The sequence below is a fragment of the Phocoena phocoena genome, chromosome 1 (assembly GCF_963924675.1).
Source record: "Phocoena phocoena chromosome 1, mPhoPho1.1, whole genome shotgun sequence".
Taxonomy (NCBI): domain Eukaryota; kingdom Metazoa; phylum Chordata; class Mammalia; order Artiodactyla; family Phocoenidae; genus Phocoena; species Phocoena phocoena.
This window is the reverse complement of record NC_089219.1, coordinates 118,385,698-118,403,182: the sequence shown is the minus strand read 5'-3', so window position 1 is coordinate 118,403,182 and position 17,485 is coordinate 118,385,698. Positions and strand designations below refer to the sequence as shown.

General features: G+C 38.6%; 1 protein-coding gene across 1 annotated transcript in view; it reads left to right on the top strand.

Annotated features, from left to right (window-relative positions):
• Positions 1 to 13,268, top strand: part of SH2D1B (SH2 domain containing 1B) — a 30,386-nt gene extending 17,118 nt beyond the window's left edge. Inside the window, exons 2-4 of the mRNA XM_065894139.1 lie at positions 9,045 to 9,108; positions 11,370 to 11,535; positions 13,237 to 13,268. Coding sequence (XP_065750211.1) covers positions 9,045 to 9,108; positions 11,370 to 11,535; positions 13,237 to 13,268 — 262 coding nt within the window. The remainder of the gene's footprint in view (positions 1 to 9,044; positions 9,109 to 11,369; positions 11,536 to 13,236) is intronic.
• The last annotated feature ends 4,217 nt before the right edge of the window (positions 13,269 to 17,485 follow it).

Genomic DNA, 17,485 nt, shown 5'->3' with positions numbered 1-17,485 from the left:
AATATTCCATTGTATATATATGCCACATCTTCTTTATCCATTCATCTGTCAATGGACACTTAGGTTGCTTCCATGCCCTGGCTATTGTAAATAGTGCTTCAGTGAACATTTTGGTACATGACTCTTTTTGAATTATGGTTTTCTCAGGGTATATGCCCAGTAGTGGGATTTCTGGGTCACATGCTAGTTCTATTTTTAGTTTTTTAAGGAATCTCCATACTGTTCCCCATAGTGGCTATATCAATTTACATTCCCATCAATAGTGTAAGAAGTTTCCCTTTTCTCCACATCCTCTCCAGCATTTATTGTTTGAAGATTTTTTGATGATGGCCATTCTGACCTGTGTGAGAGTGATACCTCATTAGTTTTGATTTGCATTTCTCTAAAGATTAGTGATGTTGAGCATCCTTTCATGTGTTTGTTGGCAATCTGTATATCTTCTTTGAAGAAATGTTTATTTAGGTCTTCTGCCCATTTTTGGATTGGGTTGTTTTTTTCATATTGAGCTGCATGAGTTGCTTGTATATTTTGGAGATTAATCCTTTGTCAGTTGCTTCATTTGAAAATATTTTCTCCCATTCTGAGGGATGTCTTTTCATCTTGTTTATGGTTTCCTTTGCTATGCAAAAGCTTTTAAGTTTCATTAGGTCACATTTGTTCGTTTTTGTTTTTATTTCCATTTCTCTAGGAGGTGGTTCAAAAAGGATCTTGCTGTGATTTATGTCATAGAGTGTTCTGCCTATGTTTTCCTCTAAGAGTTTGATAGTGTCTGGCCTTACGTTTAGGTCTTTAATCCATTTGGAGTCTATTTTATTTTTCCTTTTTTTTTTTTTTTTTGCCGTACGCAGGCCTCTCACTGTTGTGGCCTCTCCCATTGTGGAGTACAGGCTCCGAACATGCAGGCTCAGTGGCCATGGCTCATGGACCCAGCCACTCCGCGGCATGTGGGATCCTCCTGGACCGGGGCACGAACCCGTTTCCCCTGCATCGGCAGGCGGACTCTCAACCACTGCGCCACCAGGGAAGCCCTGGAGTCTATTTTTGTATACAATGTTAGGGAATGTTCTAATTTCATTCTTTTACATATAGCTGTCCAGTTTTCCCAGCACAAATTATTGAAGAGGCTGTCTTTTCTCCATTGTATATTCTTGCCCCCTTTATCAAAGAAAAGGTGACCATATGTGTGTAGTTTTATCTCTGGGTTTTCTAGCCTGTCCCATTGATCCATATTTCTATTTTTGTGCCAGTACCATACTGCCTTGATTACTGTAGCTTTGTAGTATAATCTGAAGTCATGGAGTCCAATTCCTCCAGCTCCATTTTTCTTTCTCTAGATTGCTTTCGCTATTCAGGGTCTTTTGTGTTTCCATACAAATTGTGAATTTTTTTGTTCTAGTTCTGTGAAAAATGCCATTGGTAGCTTGATAGGGATTGCATTGAATCTGTAGATTGCATTGGGTAGTAGAGTCATTTTCACAATGTTGATTCTTCCAATCCAAGAACATGGTATATCTCTCCATTTGTATCATCTTTAATTTCTTTCATCAATGTCTCATAGTTTTCTGCATACAGGGCTTTTGTCTCCTTAGGTAGGTTTATTCCTAGGTATTTTATTCTTTTTATTGCAATAGTAAATGGGATTGTTTCCTTAATTTCTCTTTCTGATATTTTATTGTTAATGTATAGGAATGCAAGAGATTTCTGTGCATTAATTTTGTCTCTTGCTACTTTATCAAATTCAAACTACTACTAGCTCTAGTAGTTTTCTGGTAGCATCTTGAGGATTCTCTATGTATAGTATCATGCCATCTGCAAACAGTGACAGTTTTACTTCTCCTTTTCCAGTTTGGATTCGTTTTATTTCTTTTTCTTCTCTGATTGCTGTGGCTAAAACTTCCAAAACTATGTTGAATAACAGCAGTGAGAGTGAGTAACCTTGTCTTGTTCTTGATCTTAGAGGAAATGGTTTCTCTTTTTCACCATTGAGAACAATGTTGGCTGTGGGTCTGTCATATATGGCCTTTATGATGTTGAGGTAGGTTCCCTTTATGCCCATTTTCTGGAGAGTGTTTATTATAAATTGGTGTTGAAATTTGTCAAAAGCTTTTTCTGCATCTATTGAGATGATCATATGCTTTTTATCCTTCAATTTGTTGATATGGTGTATCATATTGATTGATTTGCATATATTGAAGAATCCTTGCATCCCTGAGATAAATCCCACTTGATCATGGTATATAATCCTTTTAATGTGCTGTTGGCTTCTGTTTGCTATTATTTTGTTGAGGATTTTTGCATCTATGTTCATCAATGCTGATAGTTTTCTTTTTTGGTGACATCTTTGTCTGGTTTTGGTATCAGGGTGATGGTGGCTTCATAGAATGAGTTTGAGAGTGTGCCTCCCTCTGCTATATTTTGGAAGAGTTTGAGAAGGATAGGTGCTAGCTCTTCTCTAAATGTTTGATAGAATTCACCTGTGAAGTTATCTGGTCCTGGGCTTTTGTTTGTTTGAAGATTTTTAATCACAGTTTCAATTTCAGTGCTTGTGATTGGTCTGTTGATATTTTCTATTTCTTCCTGGTTCAGTCTCAGGACATTGTGCTTTTCTAAGAATTTGTCCATTTCTTCCAGGTTGTCCATTTTATTGGCATAGAGTTGCTTGTAGTAATCTCTCATGATCCTTTGTATTTCTGCAGTGTCAGTTACTTTTCATGTCTAATTCTGTTGATGAGTCTTCTCCCTTTTCTTCTTGATGAGTCTGACTAATGGATTATCAATTTTGTTTATCTTCTCAAAGAACCAGCTTTTAGTTTTATTGATCTTTGCTACTGTGCCCTTCATTCCTTTTTCACTTATTTCTTATCTGATCTTTATGATTTCTTTCCTTCTGCTAACTTTGGGTTTGTTGTTCTTTCTCTAATTGCTTTAGATGTAAGGTTAGGTTGTTTATTTGAGATTTTTCTTGTTTCTTAAGTTACAATTGTATTGCTATAAACTTCCCTCTTAGAACTGCTTTTGCTGCATCCCATAGGATTTGGGTCATCGTGTTTTCATTATCTGTTTTTAGATATTTTTTAAATTTTCTCTTTGATTTCTTCAGTGATCTCTTGATAAAAATATGTTCTTATTTAGTAGCGTACTGTTTAGCCTCCGTATGTTTGTATTTTTTACAGTTTTTTTTCCTGTAATTGGTATCTAGTCTCATAGTGTTGTGGTCAGAAAAGATACTTGATACGATTTCAATTTTCTTAAATTTACCAAGGCTTGATTTGTGACCCAAGATATGATCTATCCTGGAGAATGTTCCATGAGCACTTGAGAAGAAAATGTATTCTGTTGTTTTGGATGGAATGTCCTATATATATATCAATTAAGTATATCTTGTTCAATGTGTCATTTAAAGCTTGTGTTTCCTTATTTATTTTCATTTTGGATGATTTGTCCATTGGTGAAAGTGGAGTGTTAAAGTCCCCCACTAACCGTATTACTGTTGATTTCCCCTTTTATGGCTGTTAGCATTTGCCTTATGTACTGAGGCACCCCTATGCTGAGTGCATAAATATTTACAATTGTTATATATTCTTCTTGAATTGATCCCTTGATCATTATGTAGTGTCCTTCTTTGTCTATTGTAGTAATCTTTATTTAAAGTCTATTTTGTCTGATATGAGAATTGCTACTCCAGCTTTCTTTTGATTTCCAATGGCATGGAATATCTTTTTTCATCCCCTCATTTTCAGTCTGTATGTGTCCCTAAGTCTGAAGTGGGTCTCTTGTAGACAGCATATATATGGGGCTTGTTTCTGTATCCTTTCAGCCAGTCTATGTCTTTTGGTTGGAGCATTTAATCCATTTACATTTAGGTAATTATCGATACGTACATTCCTATTACCATTTTCGTAATTGTTTTAGGTTTGTTTTCGTAGGTCTTTTCCTTCTCTTGTGTTTCCTGCCTAGAGAAATTCCTTTAACATTTGATGCAAAGCTGGTCTGGTGATGCTGAATTCTCTTAACTTTTGCTTGTTGGTAAAGGTTTTAGTTTCTCCGTTGAATCTGAATGAGATCCTGCTGGGTAGAGTAATCTTGGTTGTAGGTGTTTCTCCTTCATCACTTTAAATATGTCCTGCCACTCCCTTCTGGCTTGCAGTTTCTGCTGAAAGATCAGCTGTTAACCTTATGGGGATTCCCTTGTATGTTATTTGTTGCTTTTCCCTTGCTGCTTTTAATATGTTTTCTTTGTATTTAATTTTTGATAGTTTGATTAATATGTGTCTTGGCGTTTTTCTCCTTGGATTTATCCTGTATGGGACTCTCTGCACTTCCTGTACTTGATTGTCCCATGTTAGGGAGGTTTTCAACTATATCTCTTTAAATATTTTCTCAGATGCTTTCTTTCTCTCTTCTTCTTCTGAGACCCCTGTAATTTGAATGTTTGTACATTTAATGCACTCCAAGAGGTCTCTGAGACTGTCCTCAATTCTTTTCATTCTTTTTTTCTTTATTCTGCCTTGTGGTAGTTATTTTCAGTATTTTATCTTCCAGGTCACTTATCCGTTCTTCTTCCTCAGTTATTCTGTTATTTGTTCCTTCTAGAGAATTTTTAATTTCATTTATTGTGCTGTTCATCATTGTTTGTTTGCTCTTTAGTTCTTCTAGGTTCTTTTTAAATGTTTCTTGTATTTTCTCCATTCTATTTCCAAGATTTTGGATCATCTTTACTATCATTACTCTGCATTCTTTTTCAGGTAGACTGCCTATTTCCTCTTCATTTGTTTGGTCTGGTGGGTTTTTACCTTGCTCCTTCATCTGCTGCATATTTCTCTGTCTTCTCATTTGGGTTAACTTACTGTGTTTAGGGTCTCCATTTCTCAGGCTGCATGTTCGTAATTCCTGTTGTTTTTTTGGTGTCTGCCCCCAGTGGGTGAGGTTGGTTCAGTGGGTTGTGTAGGCTTCCTGGTGGAGGGGACTGGTACCTGTGTTCTGGTGGGCGGGGCTGGATCTTGTCTTTCTGGTGGGCAGGGCCACATCCAGTGGTGTGTTTGGGGTTGTCTGTGAAGTTAGTATGATTTTAGGCAGCCTCTCTGCCAATGGGTAGGGCTGTGTTCCTGTCCTGCTAGTTGTTTGGCATGGGACGTCCAGCACTGGAGCTTGCTGGTCATTAGGTGGAGCTGGGTGTTAACGCTGAGACGGAGATTTCTGGGACAGCTCTCGCCGATGGGCAGGAGGTCTCTGGTGGCCCAATGTCCTGAACTTGGCTCTCCCACCTCAGAGGCTCAGGCCAGAGCACCAAGACCCTGTCAGCCACATGGCTCAGAAGAGAGAGAAAAAAAGAAGGAAAAATAATAATAAATTTAAAAATTAATAAAATAAAATTTTTTTTAAATAATAATTTTAAAAAAAGAAAAGAGCAACCAAACCAATAAACAAATCCACCAACGATAACAAGCGCTAAAAACTATACTAAAAACACGTCCTCAAGTCCATTCTCTATGTCTGCATCTTTATTCCTGCCCTGCCACTAGGTTCATCAGTACTTTTTTTTTCTAGATTCCATATACATGCATTAGCATACAGTACTTGTTTTTCTCTTTCTGACTTACTTCACTCTATCTTAATTATAGCTTTAAAAGAAGACATGACTTGTTAAGACAGAAGCACTGCACTGAGTGCACACACACACACACACACACACACCAGTTTTTTCTTTTTCAAAATTGACTAGACCAGATATTTATGCAGAGGAGTGACATGATCTGACTCATAGTTTTTAAAAGGAGCACCCTGGCTGTTTTGTAAAGAATAATAATGACATCAGAGAGAGAGGAAAAATTGCTAGAATTATGTCCTTGAATAGATGAAAGCAGATGGCAACCAGTGGAAATAAGAGGGATTAGCTTTGCAGAGTAGCATGCAAAGTTCAACCACAGTAATAAAGGCAGAGTCTATGTGTGTAGATGCTATTATGCTATTATGGTGATGGGAATCTGGAGATTCTCTTCTGATTGTTTTAATCTTTTTGGTGAAATCATCAGTTAAGAATGAGAGGTTGAAGGTTTAAGAAGAAAGGAAATGGTGTAGAATCATTGTTGAGGAGAATAGGAAAATCAATGATCACCTGGAGGCATTAAGAGCCTACTTGAGGTTTGTGGTCATTTAAAGAGAGAACAGTGAACATGGCTGTCTCCCAGCCACATACAGCTGTAGAGATTTGGGCTTAATCAGGATTCTGCTAATTAAGGAAATAAAGTGAAAGATGATAAAGGAGTTGAAGGGAGTGATTGTAATGGTTGACAAGCAATCTAAACTGGGTAAAAAAGGGAGAGAAGACATGTGAGTGAGAACACTGAAAAGTGGTAGGATCAATGGATTGGAAAGTCTATGGGGTCAAGGGAATGTTGGAGAAGGGATCTGGAAAGACGGGAAGCAGGAGAAAGAGAGTGGGATGCATGAAATTCACATTATGAGAGGGTTGCCCATATTGGCAATTACAAGGTCAAAGTTATGAGTGGGGCTGGCTTCGTGGCATGCAACCTTATGCAGCCACCAAAGGCCCTACACTCAGAGGGCCCCGCACTTGGTTTACTGTTCTGCTGACACCATCTCAAAATTCCTAATAATTTTTTAAGAGGGGTGTTAAATTTTCATTTTTTCTATGGGCCCCACAAATTATGTAGCCAGTCCTGGTTAGGAACATGGAAGTGAGAAGGTGATGTAGGTGGAAGACAAGATTATTGAAGGAGAGAAATTCGAGGAACTGAGAAATTGGGATGTTAAACGATAATCTACATGTGAATTGAAATTGCCAACAATTTAGTCAGGAATAGTACTGAAGACAGTGACAGTGAGCTAGGAGCTAAATCCTGAAGAAACGAGTCGCAGTAACACAGAGCTGAGGAGCTGTCAGCATAGTGACATCTTGATTGGGTAGGAGGTGATATAATCTACATGAAACTCAAAGCTGAGGGTTTGGAGACAGGAGACAACATTGAAGAGCTGCAAAAGCAAGAACACGGGTCTCCCCTCCAGGCCTGCAGTGAGGAGAGAGCAGCAGCCTTTTAGTGGGGTCCCGGGGAAGCAGTGTCCGTGAGACAGAGCCAGGTTTCCCTTAGAGTGAGAAGGTGACAGGGATGATTAGAGAATAGGTTGAAGACATAGGAGACTTTGATGATGGCAGACCTTGAGTGCTAGAGAACACAAGGAAGGATTTCAGGAGCTGGGGAGAGGACACAATACAGGCTGTACAGAGCCTTGTAGGATTAGAAAACAGGAGAAAAGATATCCTGAGAGACTGGGCTTCTTGCAATGACTAACAAACAGGGATAAAGGGCATGATGAGATTAGCCCAGTGGATTCCAGGCAGAGGGTGGAGAGAAGACTGTGAGTGTTGGGGGATAAAGAGGGGCTCCCTCGTCACTGTGGTGACAGGAGCCGAAGGCCCAGGGGAAACATGGTCTTTATAACTGCCTTGAGTGTAAATGCACACTGAAAAATCATGTATCTTTTAAAAGTTTTATAAGTGGCATCTATAAAATAATAATTAGGATAGGAGGCATTACAGTAAGTCTTTATGTCGACCCAATAATATTGCAAGTGTATAAAGTAGATAGTAATCTCACTGCTCTGTAATCTCTTACAGCACTTTTTGGGGTAAACATTCCAAAATAAATGCATATAGGTATCACAAGTTCAGTAAATCAATTTCTTGTAAAGCATCACTGCAATGTGGCTTATTTCATTAAAAATACTTTGCAAAGAATAAGACTATATTTCAGCAATGTCCGTCTTTCTAACTTGAAGTATATGGCTTTTGGATTAATTAATATAGAACCTCCATTTGTTTTATTCTTTCAAACTCCTCTAGTAAATATTTTCTTAGGCTGATAATACAACAATGTAATTAAAAATAAAGTCATTTATTTAAGAATTTAAGTTAGGCTATATGATAGTTGAGTTTCAAGAAACCATGTGAGCGACGAAAAGCAATGAATGGACCTTGTTTGGATCCCGATTTGAATAATACTTCTGTGAAAAGACACTTGTGAGACCTCTTCCCAGACTGTGGAATACTTTAATTTGTCACATCTAGACAAGGATTCATGTAAAAACTTTTTGTTGCTTGTCATGTGATTTAAAGACACCCACTAGCTTCTTCTGGCCTCAGGAAACCCCACAAAAAGGATTGGGATTTGAAGTCAATTGTCAAAGCCGACAGACAATCAGCAATGACGTCTCCTGTACCTTAAATCTATAGCTATCTGCCTTCCCAATTCAGTCAAAAGATGGGTCATCTGATTCTTTGGCATGGGTGCAAGTGAAGGGGTGAGGAGTGATCAGTCAGATAATTTGAACTTCATGTCAATGTTTTTTAGCCTCATTTTTTACATTTTAATATTTCTTTGGAATCAGAACATAGTTAACAGTTGATAGAGACATTTAATGTATGCATTTTTCTCCTCAAAAGCTACTACTAAATTGACTGTATCCTACTATTGATGACATCTTGGAATTGAGGAAATATGGTAATGTATGCTATTTCCTGTTTTGGAAATTGCTCAATTGAGTCTGTCATCTAAATTCTAGTTAGATTACTTATCCAGTGGCTCCTGTTCCGGTGAGGAAAAAGAGCACAATACATCACTTCCTTGCACAAAATTCCCAACCTTCTCTATTTTAGTTACATTAACTAGCTCTAATGAGGTCAATGACCTGTCACTTAATAAACAACACAGGAATGGCTTGATGGTGTTTTGTATGTTGTATCAACTTAGGGCTAAGTGAAAAAACTAGAGAGAAATACCAAGACAATGGAAACTGTAAAATTTCTCTCCTTATTCTCTTTGCTACAGCGCAGACTTCCACCATAGAATAAAGGTCTCCATTTTAAAACCTCTCTTTCAAATTCCCACCGATGAGAAGGTCTGAAAATGATCAGTTTCTTTTTGGGATCCAAGGTTGACAAAGCCATTGCATACAAAATACAGTGGTAGATATTACCTGGATTTGCATATAAGAACATTGTGATTCACACAGTCATCTTTCCACAGGTTTAAAAAGTTGGTCTACACATACCGAATCTTCAAAGAGAAACACGGGTATTACAATATACAGGTAAGAACATATAAGAAGTCCTATAACAAAAACAACACAAGCTGGGGGGAGTAAAACCTGAGAACATCTCTCGAACCTGAGATGCCATGAAGAGGCATTCTAAACAGGGAAGCACTGCGGAGAGTTAGAATCAGATCAGTAGTTAACCTTGTCTTTCTTTCAGAGAAATAGGAATGCACTAGAGTTGGGTTCCATTTTCAAGAAAAACAAGGCAGTTGTTCAAAAGTGTAGAGGCACAAAGTTCCTCCAGGGGTCAAATATACCAACCTGAACTCCATATAAGACTACTGTCAAATTATAAGACTAAACAACAAACAGGATGAGTGGAAAGGGAAGGTGGGGAGAGGTCCGAATGTTTAAGAGGTCAACATTCGGGGACACCATAGCTGTATGAAAATGCAAAGGGGAGCATCAGTCAACTGGCAATTTAGGGATTTCTTTAATGTTTCTGGTTTACTGAGAGCTAAGCAGAAAAACCCTTTTTTTTTTTTTTGAAGTTACTTCTCTGGCGGGAAATAGAGTATAATAAATTTCACTGAATCTTTAATTACTAACATAGACTCCTGAACTAATCTTTCTGAAACACTTGTATAAATGTTAAGCAGATTTTTTTACTGCAGGATTTCTCAGTATCTTCAATATGCTAAAGTTCATTGTGACTGTCTGAAAGAGATTAGAATATACAATGATCCCCAGACACACACACACATACTATATATGTAATTTTTCTTTTGTCACAAAGGACATTATTGAGGCAATTGACAAAATCTGCATCAGGTCTGTAGATTAGTAACAGTATTGCATCAAGATTAATTTCCCCATAGGGAGGGTTGGAGGGAGACACAAAAGGGAGGAGATATGGGGATATATGTATATGTATAGTTGATTCACTTTGTTATAAAGCAGAAACTAGCACACCACTGTAAAGCAATTATACGCCAATAAAGGTGTTAAAAAAAAAGTTCCCTATAATGGCCATTGATATTCTAAACTGTCTTTGGTCAGGTCTGTTCATTTAGTTAGAAATGTACCTGAAAAAAAAAACCGATTAATTTCCTCATTTTAGTGTGGATATGTAATGTTCTTGCTTTTTAGGAAATATGAAGTATTTAGGGTCAAAGGGATATCATGTCAGCAACTTACTCTCATAATTTTTTTAAAAAGAGAATACATATATGTATACATATATACACACACATATATATTTAGAAAGAGAGAGAATGAAAGACAAATAAAATTTTAACATTTGGGGTATGGGTGAAGGTTATATATGGAAATTTAAAAAATATTTTTGCAGCTTTTAAAGCAACATATTTTAAAACATTTATTTCTTTGTTGTGCATATTTTGGGAAATTCTGGATAATTCCTTAATACCCCATTTTGTCTCTTGTCTGAACAAAACAGAGAGGCATCCAAGTCAGTTATAACAGACACAGAGGGGCATTTCATTGAAACAGAGGGGCATTTCATACAGCAGCTCTGTATCAGGGTCTGTGCTGGATGCTACCTTGGGCTGAAGTGACAGCCTTTCGTAGAGCCGTCTTCCATGTCAGCCTGCATCTCTGTCATGGAGGTTAACTACACCCCAGGTCACAGAGCCTTCCTGTCACCACCCCTCTGTAGACCAACACTGTGGTCCTAAGAGAACTACAGTGATCATTAAGAAAATCAAATACATAAGAGCCAAGGAAGCTCTTGTGTTTTAAAATTATTTCTATAAGATTATATTAGAAAATTGTACTTGGTTTGTAGGTGGTAAAGAGAAAACAACTATTCACAATTTACCTGAGTCATGTTGACATTCCCATTTTCAATTTAAATCGGGACTTTTTCGTCTTGTTTTGCTCTCATGGAGAGTCTGAATTCATCAAGTATGTAAGTTGCATATTTTGCATTTCCCATCAGAAGTCCTCCCGTATTAGTTCCCCGCACTCTGACATAAGCTCTTAGAGGGGTACCCTCCACAGTGTACCTACAAGAACTGTCCCCAAATTGCCAAGAATGGGGGCTCATTCGATACTGCAGACTGAGGTGGGAACCTTTGATTGTTAATCTTCTTTACTCAGAGTAGCTCAAGTCAGAATTCCATTTTAAAAAGGAGGGTTTCTGGTTATTGCGTATGGTGTGAGCTCCCACGCAAGAAGTGTCGGCCACCTGTTTTCAATTTACCGCTCAGAGGCAGCCCTGAAAACCACTGTTATGAGAAGTGTCATCTTTCACACACAATTGCACAATGATGAGTGATCTCGCATTTTTGCAGACCGTGGAAGGTGCTCAAAGACAGATCTTTCCAAACCTAGAGGAACTGATCTCCAAGTTTGAAAAACCAAATCAAGGGCTGGTGGTTCACCTTTTAAGGCCAATAAAGAGAACCTGTCCCTCCCTGAGATGGAGAAGATCGAAGATAGAGCTGGATGGTATTTATGGTAAAAAACTTTCACACGGGTGCCAGACAGGAACCTTAGTCCCATTTCCCCCACTGGGCTACTTTGCAGAACCGATACAGATAATTTCCCCTTTCTATGATGTTAGCTCTAAAAAGCTTCATCCTATGAAGAGCACTTTCCATTTTGTTGGGAAGTGGTGCCTTCAAGCTCCTGGAGGTGGCAAACACATAGAGCTCTCTGTGCTTGCACAGCCCGGGGAGGAAGAGTGGCTCCTGAACATTCTCCAAGAGCTGACTTTAGATTCATTCTGTGACCTTGTGCAAACAACACAGGTTTGGGAATAGATAGCCAACAAGCAGAATTTTCAAATGAGAAAATTGCTTCAACCCTCTCCCCAAGCCTCATCCTGTTACATTTTGCTCAATATTTGCTAAGCATTCATTTATATAGTGTTAGGGGAATAATTATTCCAGATACACCCCAAAAGTTATTAAGCCATGGTGGAAAAGGAGAGATGGTCCGTAAATCTGAGTGAGGAGAATCCAGATCATATCCAAAGCAGCTACTCTTGCTTACATCCCTGCAAGTCTGCTCTCAGAAGCGAATCTAGCATCTGTCAGTTACAACATAGTTCGAATTTAACTCAGACTTCCTGAGACATTTACAGTTTAACCCTGTCTTCTCAAGGTGGGATGTGTGGTGATAGCCCCATGAAAGGGATTTCAGTCATCACTGGGTAGGTGATGGGGATGGGACCAGAAGTGCTAGCTAGGGAGAAGGGTGGAGGACAGAGAGTTCTGGGGAGCCTGCAATCACCCCACACCCATTGTACTCTGTCTACAGCAAAGTTTCCCTTTAGACTGCCAGAGCAAACTTCTCACCTCCCCAACAAGACTAAGCGTGGCTTTTTAATTATGGGAAAAAGAAAAACCCCAAAACCCTCCTCTACCATTTTCTCTGTCCCCCTTCCCCCACATAGAGGAGTGTGCACCCAGAGGAGAAGCGACCCATGCACCCGCTTCCTGTAGGTTCAGCTGCAGATGTAGTCCCACGGCCATTTTCTACCATAACTTATAGATTTTGAAGGTGTGGTTCCTGTTCCCAACTAGGTTTTAAAGCATGGTTGGGTCTTCCCTGAACCCTCCACAGCATGTAGAAGAATAAAAGGGGGCAGAGTAGAAGCCCAGGGATGTACATGTGCTGCAGTCCTCAGGCAAACCCAGATGAGTTGCTCAGGATGCTTGGGGTGGCGGTAATATTTGTCTCAGTGATGATAAAATAACCACAAATTCCAACAGGAGAACCCTTTAGAGTTCGTCCCCAAGAACGGGCGAGAGTCTCGCCATACCAGTTGTCCACGCTTGGCCAGCCTTGGCAGAGCAAGCTCCCAAATCCTCAGCTACCGAAGTGGGAACTTCCTCCCATTAGCTCATCTTCTTCCTCCCTTTCCCTTGGCCTCCTTAGAACAAGCCTTAGGTGTTCTCACTCTGAGGAAGGCACAGGTGTTCTGCTGGTGAGTGGAGGCATCTGGTCCTGGAAACTCTGATGTTCGACTTATAAATAGACCCCCTGTTTTGCCAGGAGAGCTCCCTGTGGTACCCCAGCCCTTGAAGGTGTCACTTTGATGTGGCATCAAGATCACCCTCTGCCTGGGGAGAAGTCTCTCCCTTGACTGGTGTTGGTCAGTGTGACTCCTGGGTGTTGAGCCTCATGGCTGGTCTTCTGCTTTTTTTTCCCCAGAGAACAGCGATTATGTGGATGTCTTGCCTTGAAGATAAGGAGACTGGACAAAGCACTTATAGAAGAGATGGGGTGATAGCTCTCACCAGTGACCCTGCTTCTCCTGCAGGTGTAGATCTGTAAGGCCAAACTCTAGGGGAAAATTTAGACTCTCTTGGTGTGAGTGACTGTCCACCAGTCTCAGAGAAATCACTCCCCCTGCCCCGCCTTCCATGCATACACCTTGAGCAGCTTCGAAACCCCTTTTCCCCTCTCACTCTTCTTTCTTGCAATAGGACAGCCTGAACCTATTCTCCTTGACTTGTTAAAGGTGCCACCACTACATCACAGTTGACATCCCCCTTTCAACCACGTGACCAGAGGGGAGAGAAGAGAGAGCGTTGGCTGCTAGTTAGGAGCCTGAGTTCCAGTCCTGGCTCTGTGACTGCAGACCAACCTCTTCCTCTTTCTCTTTCTCTGTTTCTTCATCTATAAAACAAGTGGCTAAGCAGAAGGGTACACAATGCCCCAGCAGAGTTAAGACCTGATTAGTGTGGAATGTACCAAATTCTATGCCCATTCTATCACCCATCTTCAAACCGTAGTGATTCATTTCACCCCACTAGACTTACCTTTTAGAGTTATTAAAGAGAGGAACTTAGATCTCTAGGGAACATGAGCAGACATTGTGGCTGGAACCCCAAAGCACGAGCCGTTCTGACTTTTGGGTCACAGCAAACCACAGTAGAGAAGAAGTGCACTGTAGCCATATTGAGAGAGCTGAGGGGGCCAAATCCTTCTGGTTGGTTCGGTAAAGGACACCACAGCAAACCTGCTCTCCAGGATCCTGGGTCTTTGATCCTTTCTCCATGGTACAAAGAAGCATGTTCCAGTTGTCAGAGCCTGCAGCAAGCCTTGGCACAGAAAATACATTCAGTGAATATTTCTTAAATAAATGACTGAATAAATCAATATACATAAAATGTGGCCACTTATTCTGGATAGCAGAGATTTGTTTGAACTTTCTACATTTCAAAATCCAGTAGAACGTGACTATTAATTCAAGACCTTTCAGTTGTAACTCTCATGGAAGTGATCTCCTTTTTTCTGAGCATCTATGCGTAGCACCTTACATGAGGCTTGGTCCCAGTGGGTTTTCAGCATATTTTTCAAACGAGCAAGCCACATTTAATAGCTGATGTGGATGTCATGCTATAGTTCCCTGAAATTTAGAAGACCCTGAACAGGTCATATGAAGAACAGCTGAAAGTTCTGAGTCTGTGGGACTGGATGAGGGAAAACTTAAACTAAAGCAGTCGTTTCAAGTGTCTGAAGTGCTGTTCTGTGAAAGAGCCTGAAGATTCACTGGGTACAATGCCAGACAGTGGAACTCAGACCAATGGCTGGGTGTTTATAAGAGGGCAGTTTTAGCCAAATATAAGAAAGAACTCTGAACCCACTGGAGCTATCCTACATTCAAACAGTCCTCCCTCTGCTGTGGTCCAAGTGACTTAGGTATGGAGAGTAATCACATTCCTTTGTTCATAACTCATTACCACCATCAAACCATACAAGACTCTTGTTTTATTTCATTTTTCTTCCCTTCATCCCTAATTCCCATTTCAATGGAACCAGCTCTGTACTATTTGATACATGCCCTTGGTATGTATGCACCCTTGTAGAATATACAGAATTGGTTGTGACTCTATATATCTTTTGTATTTACCTGCATGATATGGTGCTATTGCTCCAATTCTGTTATTATTTTTTTTCACTCAATAGTATGTTTAGTTCTATTCCATATTGTTGAGTGTACATCCAACCCAGTGCCTCTAACTGATGCATGGTATTCCACAGCGTGCATCCACCACATTTTGCTTCCCTCTAGAGATAGAGATATCTAAGTTGGTTCCAACTCCCTGCTACCAGGAACAAAACTGTGATGAGCAACCTTGAGCAAGTCTCTTTATGGAAGTGTAAAAGACTTCCTCTGGATTATATGGGTGGGTCATAAAGTGTACTCAGAGTTAATTATGATGCAATCAAGCCCATTAAGTGTTTTTGCCTTATGATTTGTGCTTTTTGATCTTTGTTTTACAAGCCCTTCCCCACTCCAAGATCGTGAAAAAAAAAATTATCCTACATTTTCTTCTACTGACTTTTTATACTTTTACACTCTGCAGTTAGGGTTTTAAAGATGGCAAGGACTTTTGCTTTTTTCACTGGCATATATCCAGTGTCTAGAAAAGTCCTTCACCCATAGTAGATGCTCAATAAATATTTATTGAATAAATGATTAATCTGGGGTAACCTTTTTCATGGTGAGAGGTAAGAATCCAGCTTTGTATTTTTCCATATATATTTAAGTGGTTTTCTGATTTCAACCCACTTAATAATTCATTTTCCCCCCTCTGACTTATGGCATCTCCTTTATATCACAACTGTTCTAATACTCTTGCTTTTAATTGTCTGGTAGGATAGGCACTCTCTCTTATTTTTTAAAACCAATTTAGCTGTTTGTGGACCTTGATTCCTCCACATACATTTTAGAATAAATAAGTTTCTCAGAACATCTTCCTGGAATTTTGTGTAAAGTTGCAATGAATTTGTAGAGTAATTAGGGGAGAACTGATATTCTTGTGATGTTTTCCCATGCATAAACATGCTACATCTATTTTGTCAGGCTATCTTTTCTGGTCTTTAATGCAATCATAAACTTTCATTCAGAAGTCTTGTATATTCTGTTAGTTTAATTGCTAACTATTTTTAGTTGTTATAAATTTAAGTCATATGTTTTATTACATTTCTTTTTTTCTTTTGATTTGAGGTTTCCCTTTTTTTTTTTATATATTGGGGTATAGTTGCTTTACAGTGTTGTGTTAGTTTCAGCTGTAGAGCAAAGCGAATCAGCTATATTATACATATATCCCCTCTTTTTTTGGATTTCCTTCCTATTTAGGTCACCACAGAGCATTGAGTAGAGTTCCCTGTAGACTACAGCAGTAGCAAACTGTTTATGCTCTGATTAGATCTACCGGTTTATCTGTTGATTCTATTGTAAATTAGATTGTAACTTCCATGTAAATGATTTTGTCAGCTATAAATGATAGAATTTTGTTCTCCTTCCTTTCATCAGTTATACATTTTATTTATTTTCTATGTTTACTTGGTTGGCTAGGACCTCCGGTATACATTAAATACTAGCCATGAAGGTGGGCATTCTTATGTTGTCCCCATATTATATGAAATGCTTAGAAATTTCCCCATTTAAGCACAATGTTTGTTTCAGCCTTTAAGAAGGCTATTTTAGTTTTTATCAGAAATGTTTTGAAATTTATTAAATGATTTGTTTCTGTATCTACCGAGATAGTCACATTACTTTAATCTTCATTCCATTATAGAGATAAATTACATTAATTAAATTTCTAATATTATACCATCCTTGCGTTGCTTAACTTGATCATGTTACATTATTTTTAATAGACTGTTGGATTCAGTAAGTTAGTATTTCATTTAAGATTTTTGCATTAAAACTCATAAACCAAACAGAACTATAATTTGCTGAATCATGGTTATACTAACCAGATCAATATTAAGTGAATTAAGGAGTCTTTCTCTTTTTTCTATTTTTTTGCAGCAGCTTTGTAAGGTAAAGATTATTGCTTTAAAGCTCATTAAAGCTTTGCTTGAAAGCTTTAATGTTTGCAATGTTGCTTGAAAGCTCATTAATACTCTCTTGTAAAACTGAGTTTGAAGTTCTGGTGAAGAAGGAGAGGGTGTCTTTTATTACTACTTAAATATCTTTTTTTTTTTTTTTTTTTTTACAAAATTTAGAGAGTTTTATTAAGTGTCAGACACATGCATTATATCTCACACATGTTAAAATCTGTATTTGAACCCCAAATTAATTTTATTAAGAATTTCTCCCCCAGAGCTCTCATGTGAGCTATAGTTGGTCCCATAGGAAGAAGAACAACAATAAAGACTTTAATGGGGAAATCTAGTTACAAATATATGTTTTTTAAAACATAGTCTGATGAGAGGGAATTAAACATATAATTTTTATTATGACTGGTTTGTTCAACAAAAGAACTTGCTTATTACTCTCTTTAATTCATATTGGTTTATTCAATTATTTTGCCAAATTTGGTATTCCTTTTTTTTTTTATAAATTTATTTATTTATTTATTTTTGGCTGTGTTGGGTCTTCGTTTCTACGCGAGGGCTTTCTCTAGTTGTGGCAAGTGGGGGCCACTCTTCATCGCGGTTC